Below are 23904 nucleotides of genomic sequence, written 5' to 3'. Positions count from 1 at the left end.
TCCATTCCATTTCTTCTTCCATTCCATTCTTATTTGAGTTCATTCCCACGTACCAAACGAGATGTTGGAGTTTCTTCAATATGACCGTGTGTTGTAGCAATGTGTAAAGTGTTGGATGTTTTGTTCATGAAAAGACAATTTTGCCTTTGTGAATAGTACCACATTGGAAAAATGAGATGAATAGTATAGGGTATATAATGGTTCTCTCCTTATTGGGCTTTGAATAGTGTTTTAGGTTTTGTGGGCTTTGCATATCTATCTCACACACACGCGCGCGCGCCCGCCCCGCCACGCCACACACGCACACATTTTTTGCTTCTCAAGCTTATATTTTTGCACGTTTTACATGTTTTGTAACGGCTGCATGCGGGTAACGGAAGCAAGATTTGTGTGTAACGGTCCCTTGGATTCAGCGGGGGTTACACTTCTCCTCACCTATATAAGCAGACGTGGAGCTCATTCAGAGACACACCAACGAAGAGAAGAACAACTTCTAAGCTCTCTTCTTTCTCTACTCTCATTTCTCCAAGAAATTTCGGCTACATATTTACATTTATATTTTGGGCAATCGTTTTCGTCTGAGCATAAGCTCTGTGACTCACGCCCGAGTGCAGAGGCCGGCCGATTCTGGGCGTTTTTACCGCTAGGGGAGAGGGGACAGATTGCGCCAGGGCGATAGGCAAGTCCTCAATCTTCTAGGGCAGTGACATCACGATTGCTCCCGATCAGGCCTGAATTTTCTAACTCTTTAATTTAGATTTTATATTATTATATTCCTGTTTTGACAGCATAGAGCTGTGGTGTTTGTTGAGTCAACAGTCATGCCGTGTTCTAGGAAGGTACTCCAATTTTTCTCGCCTTTTTTTAAAGGCTTTATATGTATTAAAGTTTGTGGAATTTTGGGTGAAAATTAGGGTTGTTTCTCTCATAGAGAGGTACCCCTTTTATATTAGTGCACTCTTATAAATAGGTCCTTATAACATTGACTAATTACTATCTAAATAACTCAACACTCCCCCTCAAGATGGGCGATAGATATCAATCATCCCCATCTTGTTACAAAAGATATCATACTCTCTAGAAACCTAATCCTTTTGTTAAACAATCAACTAGCTGCTCTTCTGATTTCACATAGCTCAAAGTTAGAGCTCCTCTATTTAGTTGTTCCTTGATAAAGAACCGATCAATCTCTACATGTTTGGTGCGATCATGCTAAACTGGATTGTTTGCAATATTAATCGCCGATTTGTTGTCACACCAAAGTTTTAAGGAGTCTCTTCTAAACAAGCGCATCTCAGATAATATGTTTTTGACCCACATCAACTCGCACAGACTAACTGCCATAGCCTTGTACTCGACCTCAGCTGTAGACCTAGCCACCACATCTTGCTTCTTGCTACACCAAGATACGAGATTGCCTCCAACAAATACACAGTAGCCTGTAGTGGACCTACGATCATCCATACAACCTGCCCAATCAGCATCACAATAACCTTCAATTCTCAGATGTCCAAAACTTCTGAACCACAACCCCTTTCCTGGGCTTCCCTTAATATATCTGAGAATTCTGCGAACTGCCTCCATATGCTGCTCTCTGGGATCATGCATATATCTACTCACCACACTCACAGCATGTGTAATATCAGATCTCGTGTGGCATAGGTATATAAGTCGTCCAACTAATCTTTGATATTGCTCTTTACTCACTGGGTCACCACCCTCAACACACATCTTATGATCCTGTTCGATAGGAGTAGAAGCAACTCTGCACCCCAACATCCCTGTCTCTTAGAGAAGATCCAGAGCATACTTCCGCTGAGAAAGCACTATACCCTTTCGCGATCTTGCAATTTTAATTCCGAGGAAGTATTTCAACTGCCCCAGATCTTTAACTTCAAATTCCTCTCCCAATTTCTTCTTCAACCATAGGATTTCTTCAGCATCATCTCCAGTGATAACAATATCATCAACATAGACCGCCAGAATGGTGATACGAGTTTTAGAGTGCCTGTAAAACACAGTATGATCCCTATTGCACTGCTTGTATCCCATACCGCAGACTACCAACCTGAATCTGTCAAACCATGCCCTCGTAGACTGTTTTAACCCATACAAAGACTTCTTTAACTTGCACACCTTCCCAGCTACTTGAGAAGTAGCGAAGCCTGGTGGAATCTCCATATACACCTCCTCCTGGAGATCTCCATGCAAAAAAGCATTCTTAACATCTAGCTGATGTAGTGGCCAATTAAAGTTGGCAGCACATGACACCAACATTCTAACAGTGCTCATCACATCTAGCTGATGTAGTGGCCAATTAAAGTTGGCAGCACATGACACCAACATTCTAACAGTGCTCATCTTTGCTACTGGAGCAAATGTTGACACCAACATTCTAACAGTGCTCATCTTTGCTACTGGAGCAAATGTCTCGTCATAGTCAATGTCATATGTTTGGCTATAACCTTTAGCAACTAATCTGGCCTTGTATCTGTCGATCTTGCCCTCCGGAGTTTGCTTAACCGTATACACCCACTTACATATAACAGCACGCTTCCCAGCTGGCAAATGTACCAGCTCCTATGTATCATTCTTCTTCAAGGCCTGAAGTTCCTCTTGCGTGGCACTCAACCACCTAGGATCTTGCTTAGCAACCTGCCAGTTGTTAGGTACAAGCATTGAATGCAATGATGCAATGAATGACTTATATGCAGGTGGAATGGATGCATATGAAATGTAATTCGCAATGTCAGTATCCCAACTACCAAACTTAGCTGGAGGTTTTCCAGCATTGACTCTGGAGGATCTGCGGAGCAAGACAGGAGTATTAGAAGTATCAGGGAAGAACTCGTTACCTATCGACTCAGGTGGAGAAGATGAAGAAGTCACTAGAGAGGAGGGACTTGGGACATCAACATTTGTGGGTACTGGCATAGGCACAGGAGGCGGCTCATGCTGCTGTTTCTGTCTCCTCGTGTATACTCTCAGCTCCCCCTGACCTTGACTGTCACCTCCTGAGTAGCCACCACTACTCGGCAGTGTACCATCACTGCTCGGTGACTCAAGAGGACATGGAATCATCCCAACCACAATGTCATTCTCATTTTCATTCTCCTTCTCCCCCTCTCTACTAGCATCAGTAGAGCCATCTCCAAACAAGGAACTCAACTCCGTCTTCTCCCCATAAAAAGGTTCAAACTCCCGAAAAGTCACATCCATACTGACAAACAACCTTCTTTCAGTGGGATACCAACACTTGTATCCTTTTTGGCTTGATGAGTAGCCAATAAAAATACATTTAACTGCTTACGGATCTAGTTTACTCACCATCAATCTGTGATCTCTCACATAACATGTGCATCCAAACACTCTTGGTGGAACAACAAAAATATTCGAGCCCAAGAGCATCTCACATGATGTCTTCATCCCTAATACTCTTGATGGCATCCTATTGATCAGATAAGCTGCTGTCATAACAGCCTCACTCCATAAAAACATAGGCACATTCATTGCCAGCATCAATGAGCGTGCCACTTCCAGTAGATGCATGTTCTTACGTTCAGCCACCCTATTCTGAGCAGGGGTGTCTGGACAGGTGGTTTGATGAAGGATTCCCTGACTAGAGATAAAAGCGGCAAACTCCTTATTGACATACTCAGTCCTATTATCTGTTCGAAGAATCTTCACCTGCACTCCAAACTGTGTCTTCACTTAGGCCGAGAAATCTTGAAAACATTTGCAAACCTCAGATTTCTGCTTCATCATGTATATCCAGACCATACGTGAATAACAATCAATAAAAGTAACAAACCATCTAAGATTTCTGCTTCATCATGTATATCCAGACCATACGTGAATAACAATCAATAAAAGTAACAAACCATCTAAAACCACTAATAGCATGTATATCCAGACCATACGTGAATAACAATCAATAAAAGTAACAAACCATCTAAAACCACTAATAGAAGTAGTAGGACATGGTCCCCAAACATCAGAATGGACAAGTGCAAATGGTTCAAAGCTTCGAAGACCAATCATTCTATAAGTAGAACGAGTACGTTTTCCAAGTTCACAAGCATTACAAAATAACTCTTTTCTATCCACTTTCTTCATTAACTCAGGTTCTAACCAATTCAAACTATCAAAAGATAAATGCCCTAACCGACAATGTTGAAGCATCGCTTCTGCCTCTGGCCATCCGCTAACAGCAGCAGCAATCATTGCAGTCTCCCTGTCCAAGTACCAAAGACCATCACGCCTGATGCCAGTCCTAATCCTCCTCCTCGTTTTCTTCTCCTGAAAGACACACATATCTCGATCAAATAACACAGTGCAATTTAATTGATCAATGAGAGAGCTAACAGAGAGTAAGTTAACTAGAAACGAAGGAACATGCAGTACAGATGACAAGGTAACAGATGAAGTGCAATGGACCGAACCAGTACCCCTGATGGGTTGGGATGTCCCATCAGCAGTCTGAACTGTCTCAGGATGCATATGCTTACTCGGATAATATAATGCAAACTCACTAGATGCTCCTGTGACATGCCTAGATGCGCCTGAGTCTATGATCCAATCAACATGAGTTTTAGTGGATGCAAGTGCCTGAACCCGTGTACCTTTGTTCGCATGAGCATAACCAACAAAGTTACCAAAGCATGTAGTGTTATCCAGATCCTGAGTGACTTGTCCCTTGCCCTTCGAACTCTCAGCCTGAAGCTTGAACAGACGTAGTTCCTCCAGCTCTGTTATTTCAGCTCCAGTCATCCCAGCAGTAGTCTGGGACTCCTCTACTACAGCTAGGTGAGCAACTCCTCGGCCTCCACGTCCCCTGCCTCCTCGACATGCACGGCCACCTCTCTGTCTTCTGCCCCTCGGTTGCCACCAGTGTTGTAGGGTTGAGGGCAATTATAGCTGAGGTGCCCTTTCTTTCCATAATTATAGCATTCTCTATCATCTCTGATGTGAGCATCTGGAACCACCAATGCCGAGCGGACAGCAGGTGAGGCCTCACCTGTCATCACATTCTGTCTGATCTCCTCTTGTTCCATCGATGCAATAGCCTCATCCAAAGAGGGTAGAGATGACAGATGGCACATTGCTGCCCTCCTTCCCTCAAATTTGGGTTCAGGCCCTTAAGAAAGCGAGCCACACGCCTGCGCTCAAGATACTGTCTCCCCAAAAAAACATCTGCTGGGTTTTGTAGTGATAACGGGTCATAGTGATCCAAATCTGCCCATAAGTGATGTAGCTCTGCTGCATACTGGTGCACTGTCTTCTCCCCTTGTGTGGTAGCATCAATCTTCTCTTCCACTTCTATCATCATCATCACACTCCCAGCTCCAGAATACATCCCCTCCAATGTCTTCCAGACATCAGCTGCACTCGAGATAGACTCCACCATCCCAGCTATGGTTGGAGACACAGAAGTCAACAACCAAGAAACCACCAGAAAATTAGTGTTACTCCAAGTGTTCCACTCAGTACTCGCCTTATTCTCCAGCTCAGTGCACTCCCCCTTCACATACTTTTCAAGTCCTTTGATTCGAAGGTTCAACAATGCCCTTCAAGACCAACTCAGATAGTTTCTTGTCCCCTCAAGCTTGATGTCATTAGGCAACAACTTTACCCTCTGTATTACTTGCGCCGACTCCGGTGCGGCCGCAACTGACCTACTAGAATCCTCCTCTAGTTTGGTCTGAAATACCCTGACCACCCCCTCCAGGATCTCTTTCAATTCCTGACTAGTCACAGGTGTTCCCATCTTCACAGTTGATTGCCCTTATCTCAAACCCAACACAAAAACAAGATCAAACACAACTCAACTACCCGTCGTGCGAGATTGAGCACCTATACTTGATCTTCAGCCTCCACTCCGAGGTCTTAGCTTCTTCTCTACCAGTCTACCCTTCTAATCTCTCTTTCTCAGCAGCATCAGGTGAGTCAGCCCTTCTAATCTCTCTTTCTCAGCATTTGATGAGAATCAAAGGGCCAAAAAATGTTGGAGAGTCAAAGAGGCCAGGACCGGACCTTCAGATCCCCAAAAAACCCAAGTTAGGGTTTTTCCAAATTAAAGAATGGCAGAAGGCGGAAAGGGCGGGAAAGAGAGACTTTGTCGGAGCGGTCGGGGATCTGGGCTTCGTCGTCTTCGTCGGAGCGGTCGGGGATCTGGGCTTCGTCGTCTTCGTCAAGCTTTCGTCGTCAGAGCGGTCTGGGAGACTTCGTCAGGGGCTGGGCTTCGTCGGAGGTTGAAGACTTCGTCGTAGACTTGGCAGGAGGTGAGTCAGCGATGGCGTTTCTTCGTCGTCTGGAGATCTGGACTTCGTCGTGGGGATCTGGGCTTCGTCGTGGGTTTCGTCGGATCTTTGTCTTCGTCGGGCTCTTCAAGGACACGATCCTATGCGCGAGACCCAAAAGCTCCACGATCATGCCCAGCTCTGGAAGGCGCCGTCACATAGCTCTGATACCATGTGGAATTTTGGGTGAAAATTAGGGTTGTTTCTCTCATAGAGAGGTACCCCTTTTATATTAGTGCACTCTTACAAATAGGTCCTTACAACATTGACTAATTACTATCTAAATAACTCAACAAAGTTAGTAGTAGTAAAGTATGTAACAGCATACAATAGGGTGTATAACTACATTAAGGTGTACAGTTACATACTATATAGAGTGTATTATTATATATTAAAGTGTGTGTAACTACATGCCTCATCGGATATAGTTACACTTTGTATTCTATATTTTGAGTTTACATTCCGGGGGTTTTTTGGGAACATATAGGGGTAGGTGGGTCTTTCGATATACTGGAGCAACACTTCTACGCAAAAACCCAAAGAAGCGTTCAAAGTCTTCGCCTCGCCAGTCCAAGTCTTCGCCCCGCCAGTCTCTCACTTATATCCTCCTTTAGTTCTCACTCTTCCAATTATTAATATCATGTTTCCGGCCATCATCACCGTCCTTCTTCTAACTGCGGTTGGCAGCGACGCGTGGCAGACGAAAGTCCGCCTGCCTAACGCGGGCTTCAAAGTCCTCCGTCTCCGACCCCTGATTAAAACTCGGGTCGTGGACCTTCGTCCTAACGTCTCTCACCAAAACTTCGTTCTGCCTACTCCCGGCGGTCCTCCTGTTGGAACCTGAAGAAGGTCGGCGTCCGTGTCGCTGTCTCTCCCTATCAGCCTCCTTCTGCTCCATACCCTCCGCTTGCTCCGATTCACTTGCCCTCCATGACCTCCCTCGCCCTCTTCTGATAAAACTGCTGCGGGCCCCATCCCTGCCTCGCTTTGCACCTGGCTCCCCTACCTCGTCGTCCTCAACATCTCTTCCAATTCCCTCTCGGGCCCGATCCCTCCCGAGCTCTCCACCTGCATTTACCTCAACAGGCTCGATCTCTCCTCCAACTTGCTCTCCGGCTCCATCCCTCCCTCTCTGTCTTTTCTTCCGAGGCTGCGCTCTCTCCACCTCTCAGGCAACGATCTCTCCGGTTCGCTCCCTGAAGGCTTATTCAAATTTGGTGCTGCCAGCTTTTCTCACAATCCGTCGCTCTGCGGCGACCTAATCTCTTCCGAGTGCGAACACGGCGCAACAACGAAGATCATCGGCGTCATTGTTAATCTTGCTGCGGGGGCTATCGGATTCTTTCTTTCTGTAGCGATTTGTTATATCTTGTCGAGATATCGCATGCCTGTGGGCATAGGTAGGATGAGGAAGAAGAAGACTGTTCGCAGTCCGGATCAAGTTACGTCGTTTCCCCACAGCGGATACATTCGGGTTTCCCTGTTTCACGATCCTGTTGAGGAGGTGATCTCGCCGACCTGACACGCCGCTACAGGCGGGATCTTCATCCGACAACGTTTTGGTAGCCTGGAAGTCCTGTATACCGGGACATCAAACACCATCCTGCACGGACGGCTCGGCCCTGGACCGTAATCGGCTCCGTGATCTCGCATTCAAACGGGGGTTTAGGGCTGGAGATGGAGACGCTCGGGCAGATCCGCCACCCGAATCTGGTCCCCCTCCTTGGCTTCTGCTTTCTCGAACGAGAGAAGCTTCTCATATACAAGAATATGCCAAATGGGGCTCTACCGCTACGTCTCAGGTCAGGATGTGAGAGTTTTGGATGGCAGAAGAGGCTGAGGGCCGCGCTCGGTGTTGCGCGAGGCCTCGCCTGGCTTCACCACGGCTTTCAGACGCCCCTCACCCACGGGAGCTTGAACACGAGCGCTGTACTTCTCGATGAGGACGATGAGCCGAGGATTGCTGATTTCGGGCTCAACAGGCTCTTCAGCACGAGCACGTCCTCTGCGACGAGCGAAGATGTGTATCAGTTCGGAATGTTACTGCTAAAGCTGGTGACTGATGGAACGGAGATGGAGAGCGGCGATGAGGAGTTGGCTGATGGGGTAGTTCGGTTATTGGCTGCGGGCTGGGTTGGTGAAGCTATAGACCCGTGTCTGAGAAGGACAGGGAATGAGGATGAGATTGTCGAGTTGTTGACGATTGGGTGTAGATGTTTGGTTGCTCGTGCTGAGGAGAGGCCTTCTATGTTTCAAGTTTTCAAGTGGCTGGAGAGAATCGGAGGCAGAGTTGAGATTCATGAGGAATTTGATGAGTTCCCACTTCGTTACGGTTGTGAATGAATGGATTTGGATCCTCTCCACTACAAAAAAGTAGTGGAGAGACCACTACTTTTAATCTCAAGTGTTGATTATTTAGTAGGCGGTTATGATACAATCTAAATCTAACACTTACCATACCCCCGGGTATTGCACTCATTCATAATTTGCACTAAAAGAAAAAATCATAACCATCAACTAGATAATCAATGGCTGTGATTATGTAGTGGTCCCTCCACTATTTTTTTTTTATAGTGGAGAGGATCCGAATTCGTGAATGAATATAGGAAATTTCTATTTTAAGAATCCGCAAAGGTTTAGCATTTAATCTTATGTTTACTTGTTTAAAGGATTAGGACTGAGCCAGGATTGAAATTCAATTCTAGTACCCAATAAAAAAACCCATCGCGGCCCATGTTACCGCTGTGAGCGGACGTGGGTCCCCACCCACGTGATGATGCGTACGAAGAGAACAAAACCGACTCAAAGTCGGCGTGGGTCCCCACCCACGTGATGATGCGTACGAAGAGAACAAAACCGACTCAAAGTCGGTTTTGATGTTCCGCATGAAGCCCACGAACGAATGCCCACGAATCATTTATATATAACACTTGATTTGTTTTAGGTTTTCGTGCAAGGTTGGGATTTGTTTTCTTTTGTGTTTTGCGGCTACAACAAATATTTGTGAGCGCAGGAGGTTGATTTCTTTGGCGGCTGCAAGGCTTGATTGATTTTGGGGTTGTGCGGCTACAGTGCATGAAGGTTTGCTTGCGGGAGAAATTTTTTCGGCTTTGGGAATTTTGCAGCAGAGAAGATTTTTTTTTTGGTGCAGTGCTTTTGTGCTTTTGTAGAGAGATATTGTGAGGGATTTGAGAGTTTGTTTGAGGGTTTAGATTGAGAGTAATTGTAAACCCTAGTTGTATTCTCTCCCTCTATTAGTAGATCTCTCCCCCTCCTTGCCCCGTGGACGTAGGCAATTTGCCGAACCACGTAAAAATTGATTGTACTGCTTTTGTGTGATTTGTAATAGCTTTTAGGATCCCTCGACAGGTCAGTTCTAGAACTGATGAGAGGAAGAGCCGATATCTCACTTGGTTGAGATATCCGCTTCAGATTCTTGTCTCCTTAGTGAGGCGGGAATTTTTATTGCGATCTGACTCTCTTGTTGTGCTGCCGAAGTGCTGCCGAAATTTTCGCTGCGCGCAACAAGTGGTATCAGAGCCCAGATTTCAGATCTAGGGTTTTTTGATGGAGGAAGATTCTTGTGTGAAGCTTAGTTCTTGGAGTTCTCGGCTTCGGTGGAGATAACATTAGGAGTTGCCGTTGGAGATTAATCGAAGTCGATTTGCTTTATAAAAAGAAGATATCAATGAACTTTCGCTTTCCTCGTGTGGATAGGAGATCTATTTGGAATCCGATCTAGGGTTCAGTTGGGTGGTTCCTAATTCTATCAAATTTGTTCTTTCTCTACAATTTGGAGTTAGTTCGCAATGGGAGAAGAATGTGAAAGCAGCAAATCGATGGCGGGGACAATACAAGTTGGTTTTCAGAACACCAAAATTAGTGTGGTGAAATATGACGGAAAAATCAACTTTGGTTTGTGGATGAGCGACGTACAGGATGCGCTCAATGCTCAGAATTTGGAAGAGACCATCATGGTCCACGAGAGGCCACCTAAATATGATGAGGCGATATGAGAGAAAATGAATAGGAACGCTTGTGGGGTGATCAGGTCCTGTTTAGAACAGGAGCTGAAGTATGATGTGATTGGGGTGACGTCTGCGATGAAGATGTGGGAAATTCTCAACAATAAGTACCTTACGAAGAGTGTTGAGTACCGGTTGCACTTGCTGCGTAGGTTATTCAGATTTCAGATGTCCAGAGGCACCTCGCTTGCGGCTCATGTGAACAACTACACTAAGTTGTTGTCAGACTTGGCGAATGTTGATGAGAAGATATCAGATGAGTACAAGACGATTATTTTGTTGGGCTCCTTACCGGATGAGGAGTATGATACCTTCGTGCTCACTTTGTTGAACGGGAGATCTTCTATCAGCTATAGTGAAGTGACTAGCGCTTTGACGAACTACGATTTGAGGAGGAATGACAAGGAGACTTCCCGCGCTAGTACTTCAGGAGAGGCCTTGTCGACGAGAGGCAGAAGCCCATATCCGAAAGGTGGTAACAGAGGGAGGTCAAAGTCTAGAGGCCGCCACCAATTAACAAAGAACCAATGTGCATTCTGCAAGGAGCAGGGACATTGGAAGAGAGACTGCCCGAAGCTCAAAGAGAAGGAGAATAGCAAGAAAAAGGGCCCGAAGGCCAATGAGGTGAACATTGCGAAAGGCGATGATTCCGATGATTCGTGCTTTTCTCTACTGATTACTCCGGAGGTGAACCATGTGGATGCATCAGATTGGATGCTTGATTCCGGCGCTACCTTTCATGTGACCCCTAGGCGAGACTGGTTTGCATCTTTTGAGAAAGTCGACGGGGGTGTTGTTGTCATGGGAAATGATCAATCCTGTGGCATTTGTGGGATAGGTACCATACGGATTAGGATGCACGATGGAGTAGTCCGTGAGTTGAAGGAGATGAGATTTGTTCCTCAACTGAAGAAAAATCTTATCTCAGTTGGAGCTTTGAAGGCGAAGGGATTCAAGGTGACTTTCGAAAACGCTGTAGCGAAGGTTACTAAGGGATCATTGGTGGTGATGAGGGGAGTCCGCAATCGGAATTTGTATTATCTGAAGGAAAGCATCGAGATTGGCCATGTTGCTTCGGCTATTTCAGAAGCGGACATGAGCAGACTTTGGCACTATAGATTGGGGCACACAGGTGAAAAGTCACTGCAGGCATTGTGCAAGCAGGGGCTATTGAAGGGAGCCAAGAGTGGGAAGATTGAGTTCTGTGAGCACTGTGTTCTTGGCAAGAAGACGAAGGTGAAGTTCGGGACTGCCATTCATCAGACGAGGGGCATCCTGGACTACGTGCACACAGACATTTGGGGTCCCACCAAGACTGCATCACTTGGTGGTAGACATTGGTTCGTCACTTTTGTAGATGACTATTCTAGGCGTTGTTGGGTGTACACCATGACGAAGAAGAGTGATGTCCTAGATTTGTTTGTGGAGTGGAAGAAGAGATTAGAACTTCAGACTGGGAGAAAGATCAAGACGTTGCGATCCGACAACGGTGGTGAGTATACTTCTGACCGCTTTCAGCAGCTATGTCGAGACGAGGGCATAGAGAGGCACTTCACGGTTAGTCATACACCGCAGCAAAATGGGGTGGCAGAGAGGTTGAATCGGTCTTTACTGGAGAAGATCCGATGTTTATTATCGCAGAGTGGTTTGGAGAAGATCTTTTGGGCTGAGGCACTTACATATGCGAGCCACCTCATTAATAGGCTGCCTTCATCTGCGATTGAGGGGAAAACCCCTATGGAGATGTGGTCGGGAAAGCCAGCACATGACTATGACCAGCTCAAGGTATTCGGGTGCCCTGCATATTATCATGTTAGAACTGATAAATTGGAACCTCGAGCTAGGAAGGCCATATTTGTAGGATTCAAGCGTGGTGTCAAGGGATACAAGCTTTGGGATCCAGTGGATAAGAAGATTGTGCTGAGTAGGGACGTCACGTTTGATGAAGCTTCTATCTTGAAGCTTCCCAGCTCTCATCAGGTGGAGAGCGACCCGACGGAGGAGATATCGCAGGTGGTGGAGATCGATGCAGCTCCACATTGTCCAGATGGTACAGTATCCATGCAGGTGCCGACTGAGGTGACGCCAGGCGAGCACGACGGTGACACGGAGGATACGAGTACAAATGTGCAGGATCAGGAACCGACGGCTCAGGTTCAGGATTCTATTGCGGCTAGGAGACAGAGGAGAAACATACAGATGCCAGCACGGTATGCCGACACAGTTGCGTATGCACTTCCGGTGGAGAGTATCGATGAGTTAGTGCCTACTACATTCAGAGAGGCCGAGCAGAGTTCGGAGGCTGATTCGTGGCAGGTGGCTATGCAGGAGGAGATGGAATCTCTTCATAAGAACGATACATGGGAGCTTGTTGAGCTTCCAAAGGGGCGGAAGGCAATTGGTTGCAAGTGGGTATACACGAAGAAGGAGGGCATTGAAGGCACTCCGTTGAGATTCAAGGCTAGGTTGGTTGCGAAGGGCTATGCACAGGAGGAAGGTATTGACTATAATGAGGTTTTCTCTCCGGTGGTGAAGCATTCTTCGATTCGGATTTTGCTAGCTTTGGTGGCACAGTATGGTTTGGAATTAGATCAGTTGGATGTGAAAACGGCATTTCTTCATGGTGATCTTGATGAAGAAATATATATGACTCAGCCATTGGGATTCCGAGCTGCAGGGAAAGAAAAATTAGTTTGCAAACTGAAGAAATCGCTATACGGTTTGAAGCAGTCTCCTCGACAGTGGTATAGGCGATTCGATGGTTTTATGCTTGGTCATTCGTACACTCGGAGCCAGTTTGATCCTTGCGTATATTTTCGCAAGTTGAAAGGAGGTGCGTATATTTATTTGTTGCTCTATGTCGATGACATGTTGGTTGCCTCTATTTCCAGGTCGGCTATAGATGAGTTGAAAGTTCAGCTTTCAAATGAGTTTGAGATGAAGGACTTGGGCGAGGCGAAGCGCATTTTAGGGATGGAGATCGGCAGAGACAAGAAGAAGGGCAGAATTTGTTTGACACATGTGGCTTATTTGAAGAAAGTTCTACAGCGATTCCATGTTAGCATGGATACGAAGCCAGTTGGTGTACCATTGGGAGCCCATTTGAAGCTTTCAGCTGGCCTCTCACCGAAGTCAGTTGAAGACCGTGAGTTAATGTCGAAGACTCCATATGCGAGCGCGGTTGGGAGCTTGATGTACACAATGGTATGTACGAGGCCAGATTTGTCACAAGCGGTGAGCATGGTATCGAGATACATGCACGATCCAGGAGTGGGTCATTGGGACGCCGTGAAATGGATTTTGAGGTACATTCGAGGTACGCTCAATGTTGGTTTGGTTTATGAGCGGGACACTAAAGGTGGGCAGCTATGCATTGGTTATGTTGATTCGGATTATGCCGGGGATTTGGATAAGCGCCGGTCTACGACGGGGTATGTGTTCACCTTGACCCGTGCGCCGGTGTGTTGGAGATGCACCTTACAGTCGACGGTGGCTTTGTCTACGACGGAGGCAGAGTATATGGCAGTTACGGAGGCTGTGAAGGAGGCTATTTGGCTTCGAGGACTTTTGGAAGAACTTGGTATATCGCAGCGATCCGTCACTATTCATTGTGATAGCATGAGTGCTATCTATTTGGCGAAGAATCAGGTTTTTCATGCGAGGACGAAGCACATTGACGTTCGTTATCACTTCGTTCGAGATGTTCTTGAAGATGGCGATGTGGAAATTGTGAAAGTCCACACGAAGGATAATCCGGCGGATATGCTCACTAAGGTGGTTCCGAGCAACAAGTTTGATCATTGTCGAAACTTGTTGCATATTCGTGATTGTTGAGGCCGTTGGTGGCCATTTGGGTGAACTACGTTCGGCTTGATTCCTTGGGCAAGAGGATACGTAGGCAGTCTTTATGATGCAGCCGGTTTGGATTAATTGATTTTGATGGGGGTGAGATTGTTTGGACTCTCGTTCGGGTTCTCGACTTGTTGTGGATTGCGTTCATACTGGTCACAACAAGTGGGACATTTGGTTGTTTTGGTGTCGGCTCAGTTTTGGGAAAACTTCACCGAGGTGAAGAATTGTGAGCGGACGTGGGTCCCCACCCACGTGATGATGCGTACGAAGAGAACAAAACCGACTCAAAGTCGGTTTTGATATTCCGCATGAAGCCCACGAACGAAGGCCCACGAATCATTTATATATAACACTTGATTTGTTTTAGGTTTTCGTGCAAGGTTGGGATTTGTTTTCTTTTGTGTTTTGCGGCTACAACAAATATTTGTGAGCGCAGTAGGTTGATTTCTTTGGCGGCTGCAAGGCTTGATTGATTTTGGGGTTGTGCGGCTACAGTGCATGAAGGTTTGCTTGCGGGAAAAATTTTTTCGGCTTTGGGAATTTTGCAGCAGAGAAGATTTTTTTTTTTGGTGCAGTGCTTTTGTGCTTTTGTAGAGAGATATTGTGAGGGATTTGAGAGTTTGTTTGAGGGTTTAGATTGAGAGTAATTGTAAACCCTAGTTGTATTCTCTCCTCTATTAGTAGATCTCTCCCCCTCCTTGCCCCGTGGACGTAGGCAATTTGCCGAACCACGTAAAAATTGATTGTACTGCTTTTGTGTGATTTGTAATAGCTTTTAGGATCCCTCGACAGGTCAGTCCTAGAACTGATGAGAGGAAGAGCCGATATCTCACTTGGTTGAGATATTCGCTTCAGATTCTTGTCTCCTTAGTGAGGCGGGAATTCTTATTGCGATCTGACTCTCTTGTTGTGCTGCCGAAGTGCTGCCGAAATTTTCGCTACGCGCAACAACCGCCTTCGCCACCACCATCGCCGCCGCCTGAAACTCATCAAGATAACCCTAATCTCTCTCTCTGGACTTGTCGCCCAAATCCAAAACCATAGTGAGTTCAATTTTTTAGTACGCTAGCTGCACTTTTGTGAGTAATCCATGCCAATTTTACTAAAATTTCCACTAATTTTGTTCTTGTTGATGTCAATTCTGCGTTAGATTATAATGTGGTCATGATTACTGGAAATCTATTGGAATATTTGCAAATTAGGGACTGTAACTGTGAATTCTGTTGAAATGATGCGATTTTGTGGGGAAAATCTTTTGTGATTAGTTAAAATGTAGCCAACAGCTTCAGTGCTCCATGGCATCTTCTATGAAAAGCTTAAAATCTAGCTCTCTAATCCACAATTTAAGGGATTATGCGGTTGATAGGCCTTCCACACCTACATTTGTAAATAGGTTGAACTTAGGGGGTAGTTTTGGAGTTGAAAACATCATAGAAAAGGATAAAACTAATATTTGAGGAGGGTTAGTTTTCTTCAACTAATTTCTCACTTGATCTTTAACAAAATCTAATTTGGCCGTATTCTATCATATTTGATTTCTCTCTTCTATTTTTCCTTCCATATTTATGACAAAAAACTGGTATTATAATGCAAAATTGTGTTTAAAATGGATATTATTGTTCTTGCTTTTAATCATATTGTATAAAATTATGCATAGCATGCATATGTCAATTCCTTTCTTATCATTATAAAGAGGAATACAATTAACCGTCGATTGTAAAATTACCCTTTTATTTATATTTTCACTGAAAAGATTTAGAACTAAGTCAGAGGATCTTTCTACATACTAACATTAACAATTTGATACCCCATTTACGAGAAAATATTTATTTAGAAATAGGTGTAATAAATTGTATTGATTTATATTCTTTTGTACATTGAAAAATCAAAATCTAAAAATTACACTATTATATGTTTGTTTAAACATGTATATAAGCTCTAAATTAGGCTAAACTAAATTATCAATTTTAACTAAATCTAAAAAGTATACCATGTGCATTGCACGTGTGACATTCACCTAATAAACGTGAAACAAGGGAGGTGGGTGAAGTGGTTATGGATAAAGAAATAATAGGATAGGAAAAATAATGATAAAAGCATTACAATTTATTAGTTGGGGTGAAGTGGCCATGGAAATTACACTATTATATGTTAGTTGCATCTCCAAGTCACAATGGATCTTCATGTCTTGTGTGAATTGTGTTTTCTAGCAATTTGAATAATGTAATAAAATTATGAGTATAAAATTACCATCCTCAACTCTCAACGTAATTTCAGAGTTTGTCGTGTAGTGGTGTATTCTCATATTTGTATCTGTACGTCTGAGTGTATCCTTTGCGGGTATAATAGTTGGGGTTATCAGTTGGGGTGTGATTAGGGGTGTTCATCCGGGCCGACCTGGCCCGGGAAACCGGGCCCGGGCCTGAGTGGGCCGGGCTCCGGGCCGACCAGGTTTTTTTCTATTTTTAATTTTTTTTAAATAAAAAAAATAATAAATCATAAAATATACATAAAAATTACAGAAAATAACATAATTTTTTTAATTAATTAAAATGACATAAATTACAAGTACAAAAAATTATAAAAATAAAAGATGATAAAAATAATTTCTTTATTAATAATCATGTCATTCATATATTATACATAAACAAATTGTATTATACATAAACATATATATAAAAAATATAAATTATATATATATATATATATATATATATATATATATATATATATATATATATATATATATATATATATATATATATATAATATATATTTTTATATATATGTTTATAATATACAAAGAGTATCAATATATATACACATATATTATACATATACTAAGTATATTTTATATATATACAAATATATAAACAATAAACTTATATGTACATATATAAGTATATTTATATAACAGTATAGATACATTAAGAGTATAAATATATATTTATATATCTATACATATATATAAACATAAACTTATATGTACATTATATAATTATATATATATAAGAGTATAAATATATATATATAATATAACATATATATTATAACATATATAAGAGAGAGTATACTTATACATATATATCTATACTTATATAAGAGAAGAGTATACTTATATATATCTTATATACTAAGAGAAGAGTATAAATAAATAAATAAATAAATAATAAATAATATATATATATATATACACACACACACACACACACACCACACACACACACACACACACACACACACACACACAACAATATATATATATATATTAATATATATAATATATATATATATATAATAGTACACACCGTATACTTATATATACATATATACTAAGAGAGAGAGTATAAATATATATATAGAGAGAGTATACACTGTACACATATATAAGAGAGAGCATGCTTATACATATATATAATTATATAAGAGATATATACATATATAAGAGAAATATAATTATATTTATATATACTTATATACTGAGTAGCCCCAAAGTATTCATGTCATTCAATATATTATATATATATATATATATATATATATAATATATATATATATATACTATAATATATAATATATATTATATTATATATATATATATATATATATATATTATGTTTGTGGGAAATTTTGTAATAAAAAGATATAAGGAAAGAAATTGCGTTTGATTTTATTCTCTCTAACTGCTTAGAAAAAGAATGAATTACAACTCTCTCAACTCGTCGATTACAATTTGGATTCCTGGTTACAAAGAGAAGAGAATGATCTGGATTCTCCTCTTTGTTTAATTCTGGGTTCTTCACGGTAGCGATGAGATGCCTCTCTCGGAATGCTTTGCGTCGAGTTTGCTTCTCGTTGACGATGCCGAATATCTATACTCACTGGAACAACTGCTTGTCTGGTCTGATAACTCTTGTCGAGTTTTGTGATTCAGAACAAGTAACAAACTCTAATGATAGAGTTGTTGGAACAGAAAATAATTCGGTTAATAAGCCAAATATCGATGGTTTAGAGATCTCCGTTTTGTTGATTTCCGCAGACTGTGTAAGGAGTCAATCTCCTTTTTCTGATTCTGGAAGATTTGATCGAAAGATCCCCCTCCGATTAATGAAAAGAAATTTCTCTTGATCTGATTATCAAAAATCCGATCTCCTCTCTCCCCAAAAAGAGATCCCACACTCTGTGAGTTTTGTTGCTATTTATAGGGGGGATTAGGGGTGTAACTGCCCCATAATCCGCGCGCTAAATGGGGGTTTAGTTACCCCATTAGTCGGGTGTAACAACCCACTAAAGCCACTCCTCAAATCGTGGGTGAAGAACAGCTTCGAAGTTGTTAGATCACGTTTGAATGAGTCAGAACGCTTAACCTGCGTTCTGGCGGTGATTGAGCTGCGTTTGGCAGCGACTGACGGTCTGCGTTGGGCAGTGATGGATGAGTTGCGTCGGCAGGCGTTGACTCGTTAATGGCTGCGTTGGGCCAGCGGTTGATAAGCTGCGTTGGGCAGCGGTTTGATAGGCTGCGTTGGGCAGCGTGATAAGTGCGTTGGGCACGTTGATAAGCTGGCGTTGGGCAGCGGTTGATAAGCTGGCGTTGGGCAGCGGTTTGATAAGGCTGCGTTGGGCAGCGGTTGATAAGGCTGCGTTGGGCAGCGGTTTGATAAGCTGCGTTGGGCAGCGGTTGATAAGCTAGCGTTGGGAGCAGTGCGTTGGCAGATGCTGCGTTCGAGCTGTGCTGGGCAGCGGATTGGAGCTGCGTTCGAGCTGTTGATTAGATTTCTCTGTCTTTATATATGGATGACACCAAAGATCAGTAAAGAAGGTCTTAATTCAGGCCATTTGTGACAATTGAGGGCATCTCAATAACGCTCTATCAACTGCAGGTCATGGATCTGCCACTGAGCGTGTCGAATATCATTACATGCTCATCACACCTCTAAATGGTTGCTAACATGATATTTAGTCTGTTTGTTTTGTCGCAGCCATCAAGATCAATCATCTCACATAAGAAGCTGCTTCGTGTTTATAGCTGTTGAAGCGGGCGTAGGTGATTGAATCGGTGTAGTGTCTTGAATGATGATACGCGGGGAGGAACTTCACGTCTTGGTTTGAAGAGATCGTCGATTTGTAATCCTTTCTGTCAGAGTATTGCTAAGACTGTCATAATTTGTAATCTTTGTTGTAACTCTTTGACATGTGAAAATCTTCGAATGTAGGCCTTCTGGAAGTCGTCAGATTGTAAGCTTCATCATCAGTGTTTGATGGCGACTCAGCTATCCATTGTGATTTTTAGACAGGCGCTAACAAACCCCCTCGCAAAGTTTCGAAAGTTCGGGTTGACTGGGACGATTTCGAATCATTTGGAACCCGCAAAGATTTTGTTAATCAAAATGCTCATCATCACAGGTTGATGGAGCACTTCGTTGACCTCTTCATTCTCCAAAATGAATTGGGACTTTATCTCAGGAAACTGGAGCATTTGCTGGGTTATGAAATTTGTCATCACAAGATGGAGAGAACCACAAGCCTGTATAAGAAGGATTTTATCGCCAGCCTTAGTCTGGAGACTGGCTTCAGAGGAATTCTCTTTATCTTTCTCTTTTGATCATATCGCCATTACTTTGAATATTAACCCCCTTTGAATGGGTTATTTATATGATATACTGAGGTTAGCCCCATCAGAACGCAGCCGCCTATATCCTGCGCGTTCTCCTGTTTGAACGTGAGGGTGCGTTCGGTAACCGAAGCCCCTCTTTTTGAAAACGCGAGAAATCACGTTTCAGGTGAGATTTTAAGCCAAATCTCGCTTCGATTACAGGCTACAGCTGTTTCTAAATAGCCACTGAGGGTCAAATCAAAAAGGTCATTCGACTTTTCTCCTTTTTAACTCAGTTTCTTTAACAGAGCTCCTGTTCATCTTCTCCAGCGCTTCAACGGAGGGACAAAGATCGCGTTCCGAATACTTTCGTCTGTCTTCGTCTTCCTTGCCAGCGGTTGGCCATGGGCCTGAAGAAGAAAATGGCTTCCAAATCGAAGGATCGCGAAGCTCAGGGTGCTTGTTCGGCGTAGAACCTCGCGGGATGATCAAGTCCCCGCGGCGCTTCGTCGCTAGTTCTTCACCAATGGTAAGATTGACCCATTGGAAGTCGATTTGACAAGATCTTTCATTTTCCACCTTGATTGGCGATCCGTATTCCAATTAAACGTATGGCTAGCTCCAATCGTTCCTGGATTTCAACGTAGGTTCAGACCCTGCGTTTAAAAAAAATTTTGGACGCAGGTCTGAACGCTTGTGTTTAGAATTTGGATGCAGGTTGAGACCCCTGCGTTCAAGACCCACCCGAACGCAGGTCTGAACCTTGCCGTTTAGAATTTCGGATGCAAGGTTTGAGACCCTGCGTTCAAGATCCCTGAACGCAGGTTTGGAACCTTGTATTCTTGAGTTAGACTTCTTATGACTAATTTTCTAATTTGCAGTATGCTACTCCAAAGAGCTCTTTCTTTCAACCACTACTTCGGGTCATGCGGGAGGTGCGGAGAAGAATACAATCTTCAGCTTCGCCTTTGAATATCCAGTGTTTCAGAACACCCACAAAGAACCGGTCGAAAGCTCATCACTCAAGGCCTTTCTGAGACTCCTCAGGTCTTTGGTTACAAATGCCAAATTCGAAACCGGCAGACGTGAGATTTTAAAGAAGGCCGTCCTTCCTATTCGGGGATTCTGTAAAAATGGAACCCAAAGCGGATGTCCGAGGGGAAATTACAAATGGCTGAAGTAGTCAACAACCGTCGTCTTTTCCTGCCCAATTTGGAGCGGATGTGGCCGATTTCTTATTATCAGTGTGCTTCTATTCCGCGGTTAATGAATTGGGAACTTTGTTTAAGACCAAGGCGGTGTTGCTACGGGGCACATCACTCATCGGGTACTCATCCGCCTGGTTTCAATAATTTCATGGGCTTTGAAGCCAGGTTTAATTCCAAAAAGAGGCACCCTGTGCGAGAGTCTGCTAAGTTAGCGGAGGTGTTTATCAGAACATTTATTTCTGTCAAAGGGAGTTCCCTGCTCGGGATTTCAGGGCCCCTACTTGGGTTCACACCAGTAATGCGGAGCTGGTGGCCCAGGATGATAAATTTCGTCTTGGAGGAAACTAGAAGAACCCCTTGAGGAATTTCGGATTTGAGAGTTCCTATAAGCAGGCGCACTCGATAGAGGTATCCTCCGAATTACAGCCGGACTCTTCGCTAATGGGACTGGAATTCTACAACGCCTCACACCGGCACCTTTTTTCAAGCTCCCAGTGGTGACGCATGGGCTTCGCTCTCCACGAATGTTCTGAGAATTTCTGGACTGTGCTTTTGGGGAATTGGCTTATGAGGAGGTTTGTGTTCGCCGGGAAGCAGGGAAATTAAGAGATCCTAAAAACTGGTGGCTCCCGAAATCTACACGCGACACTTACCTGGGGATTGATGTGCGCATTTCAGATATGAGTGCGCAATTACTGGAAAATAGAGGCAGCGGCGTGAAACAAGGAGCAATGGGGCGGAGATATCTTTTGCCAATCTGTGGGAAGAAGCTGAGGTGACTCGCTTAGCGGCCGCAGTACCCTTGAGGAAGATCACGCGACGTATCAACTGACGCGAACTTTTCATTATACTTGCGAGGTTGAGGAGTGTGCTTCCGGCGTTTACCACGTTCGAAAAGCTTCACTATCAGGGCAGAAGTTTCCGCTATTCGGGACATGGCTTTGTTTGCCGCATGGTTTTCTGACTCTTTGGTTGGAAGCGTTGTCGTGTACCCCAAGGCCAGTGGATGCTATTAACAGTAGAAGTTTTATACCCTGCTGTTGCTCTGCTTATGGAACGACCTTTGAATCTTCTTTTCAGGCCATGGTGTGGCTGTTTACAAAGTGGGGCTTGGGCGGGAAACTATCTTCTGATTTTCATTGCCGTGCAAGGAAAAGGTGATTGACGGGACGACCCGTCATTCAAACCGGCCACGCTCGGGTGCCGATGCCGTATAATTTACTTGGTATCTTGGTTTGTGCTGGAGCTGCGCCCTCCAATAATGACGACTCCTGAATCAAAATGACACCTGCACCGCCTCTTGTTCAGCAATTAGAAACTTCTGACTGGGCTGGTTTGGTACAAGTTAAATTCCGTGAAAATTTTTGAGAGGGCGGGATTATAATTAGCAAGATTCTGTCAGTTTCCCCGGGGCCTGTCGAGGGGTGGCTGCGTATGGAGAAACTTCATCAAAGACTCTGCGCGGGGCGCGAATTCTTTCAGCTGACATGCTTAGGCAAGGGGTGCTTTTTGGGTGGCTCATAAAATTCGTACCGGGCTATCTTATTTTTTCGACATAGGGCGAAATGCTTTTATTGAACGGCATATTAGTCTTATGCGCTTTTCTCGGGCAATTTGGACTATGATCAGCTCTATGTTGGGAAGCGCCAAACCTACTCTTGCATTGCATAGGTAAATGTGTATGAAGGAGCGAGAGCTTTGGTTTTACTCCAGTGGTGGTTGCCCGGGGTGGAGCGAAATTCCGACTGCGTCACAAGATGCCCAATGCTCGCGCACGCTCTCTGAGCTTCTGTAAAGCCTGTACCAGCAAGCCGCTTCTCGAGGGCTTTCAAGGCCTATAACATGAATACTTGCTTGTTTGAGGACATCCGCAAATGGTATGCTTCGAAGAGGAGCGCTAAAAAAGTTGTCGCAGAGCCCGAAGAGGAGAATAATGAAATACTTGTCCTATGAGAAGTTTAATTCCAGAGGATGAATGGCAGCAATGCACGCGGGCAGCGAGTTCCGAAGGAGACAGGGTTGCCGGATACTTCCCCGCGAAGTGGAGACGGCTTCAAGGAGTCCTTGACTCGAAGGTCAGAGTGCCAGTGGAAAAGAAAAGCTGGGGTCAGTCGAATGGAAGCAAGAGTATGACAAGCAGAGGCCCGTCGGAAGTTAACGCTCGGGACCCCCGCTTCCAAACTTATGTCGGGATGCTCAGAAGCCTGGGCCGTGCCGCGAAGAAGGAACGGCAAGAATGCGACTGCTTTAATGGAAGCTCTCGCCTCGCGCTAGTCTCCCTACTGTTGGTTGCCTGGCTTTAGGAAGCCATGATCCTTTTGCTCATTCAATTGCATCGAAGAAGAGCGAGGAGATGATCTGTTGCAAGGGGTGGGCGGAGTTTGTCCCGCAGAAGGCACGACTTGCATGATACTGGGCCCGTCCAGCTACATTCTCACGTGGTAAGAAGATATAACCTCCTGTCCCCGAACCTATTGTGACTGCCCAGCAAGACCGCACAGACTAAGTCCTCGCTTCGCACCTGTGTTATTGCCAATTGGTAGGCGATTCACAGCTTAGGCCGCTACCACTGGATCATAGCAAAGCTCTACAATGCACGCGAAGTGGCATCAAAGCATTTTCTTCCGTAGGCGGAGGAATGAGCGCGCATGGATGCATAGCGACGGCGATGGGATGATATGAATGACGAAGGTGACCCAAGGTGGGGGGTGATGATGATATGAATGGATGATGTGAGACCAAGGTGGAGGTGATGAAAATGATGACAACTTGGGCTGATGGACAGGGCGATGATTGCGCAGAAGACTGGTAAATATCAACTCCATCATCCTTTTCCGAGGCAAAGCGTTCAGCCTACATTTCCCGCTACCTCTCTAGCTGGTAAGTGCCGTTTGTTTGCAGCTCCACTAATCTTTTCTTCTGTAATT

The 23904-nt window shown here is 44.1% G+C and overlaps 2 protein-coding genes across 2 annotated transcripts; one reads left to right on the top strand and one right to left on the bottom strand.

Moving 5' to 3' along the window:
- Positions 1213–1779, bottom strand: LOC109823418 (uncharacterized mitochondrial protein AtMg00810-like). The gene has a single exon (XM_020389695.1). The coding sequence runs from the start codon at positions 1777–1779 to the stop codon at positions 1213–1215; it is 567 nt and encodes a 188-aa protein (XP_020245284.1).
- LOC109823417 (probable inactive receptor kinase At1g27190) lies at positions 7977–8642 on the top strand. The gene has a single exon (XM_020389694.1). The coding sequence runs from the start codon at positions 7977–7979 to the stop codon at positions 8640–8642; it is 666 nt and encodes a 221-aa protein (XP_020245283.1).

Source organism: Asparagus officinalis, chromosome 9, assembly GCF_001876935.1.
Source record: "Asparagus officinalis chromosome 9, Aspof.V1, whole genome shotgun sequence".
Taxonomy (NCBI): Eukaryota; Viridiplantae; Streptophyta; class Magnoliopsida; order Asparagales; family Asparagaceae; genus Asparagus; species Asparagus officinalis.
This window is presented reverse-complemented; position numbering and strand designations above follow the sequence as displayed.

Bases quoted from the DNA above. Each gene is read 5' to 3' on its own strand.
- LOC109823418 (XM_020389695.1), bottom strand. From the start codon at position 1,779: ATGTTGGGGTGCAGAGTTGCTTCTACTCCTATCGAACAGGATCATAAG.
- LOC109823417 (XM_020389694.1), top strand. From the start codon at position 7,977: ATGGAGACGCTCGGGCAGATCCGCCACCCGAATCTGGTCCCCCTCCTT.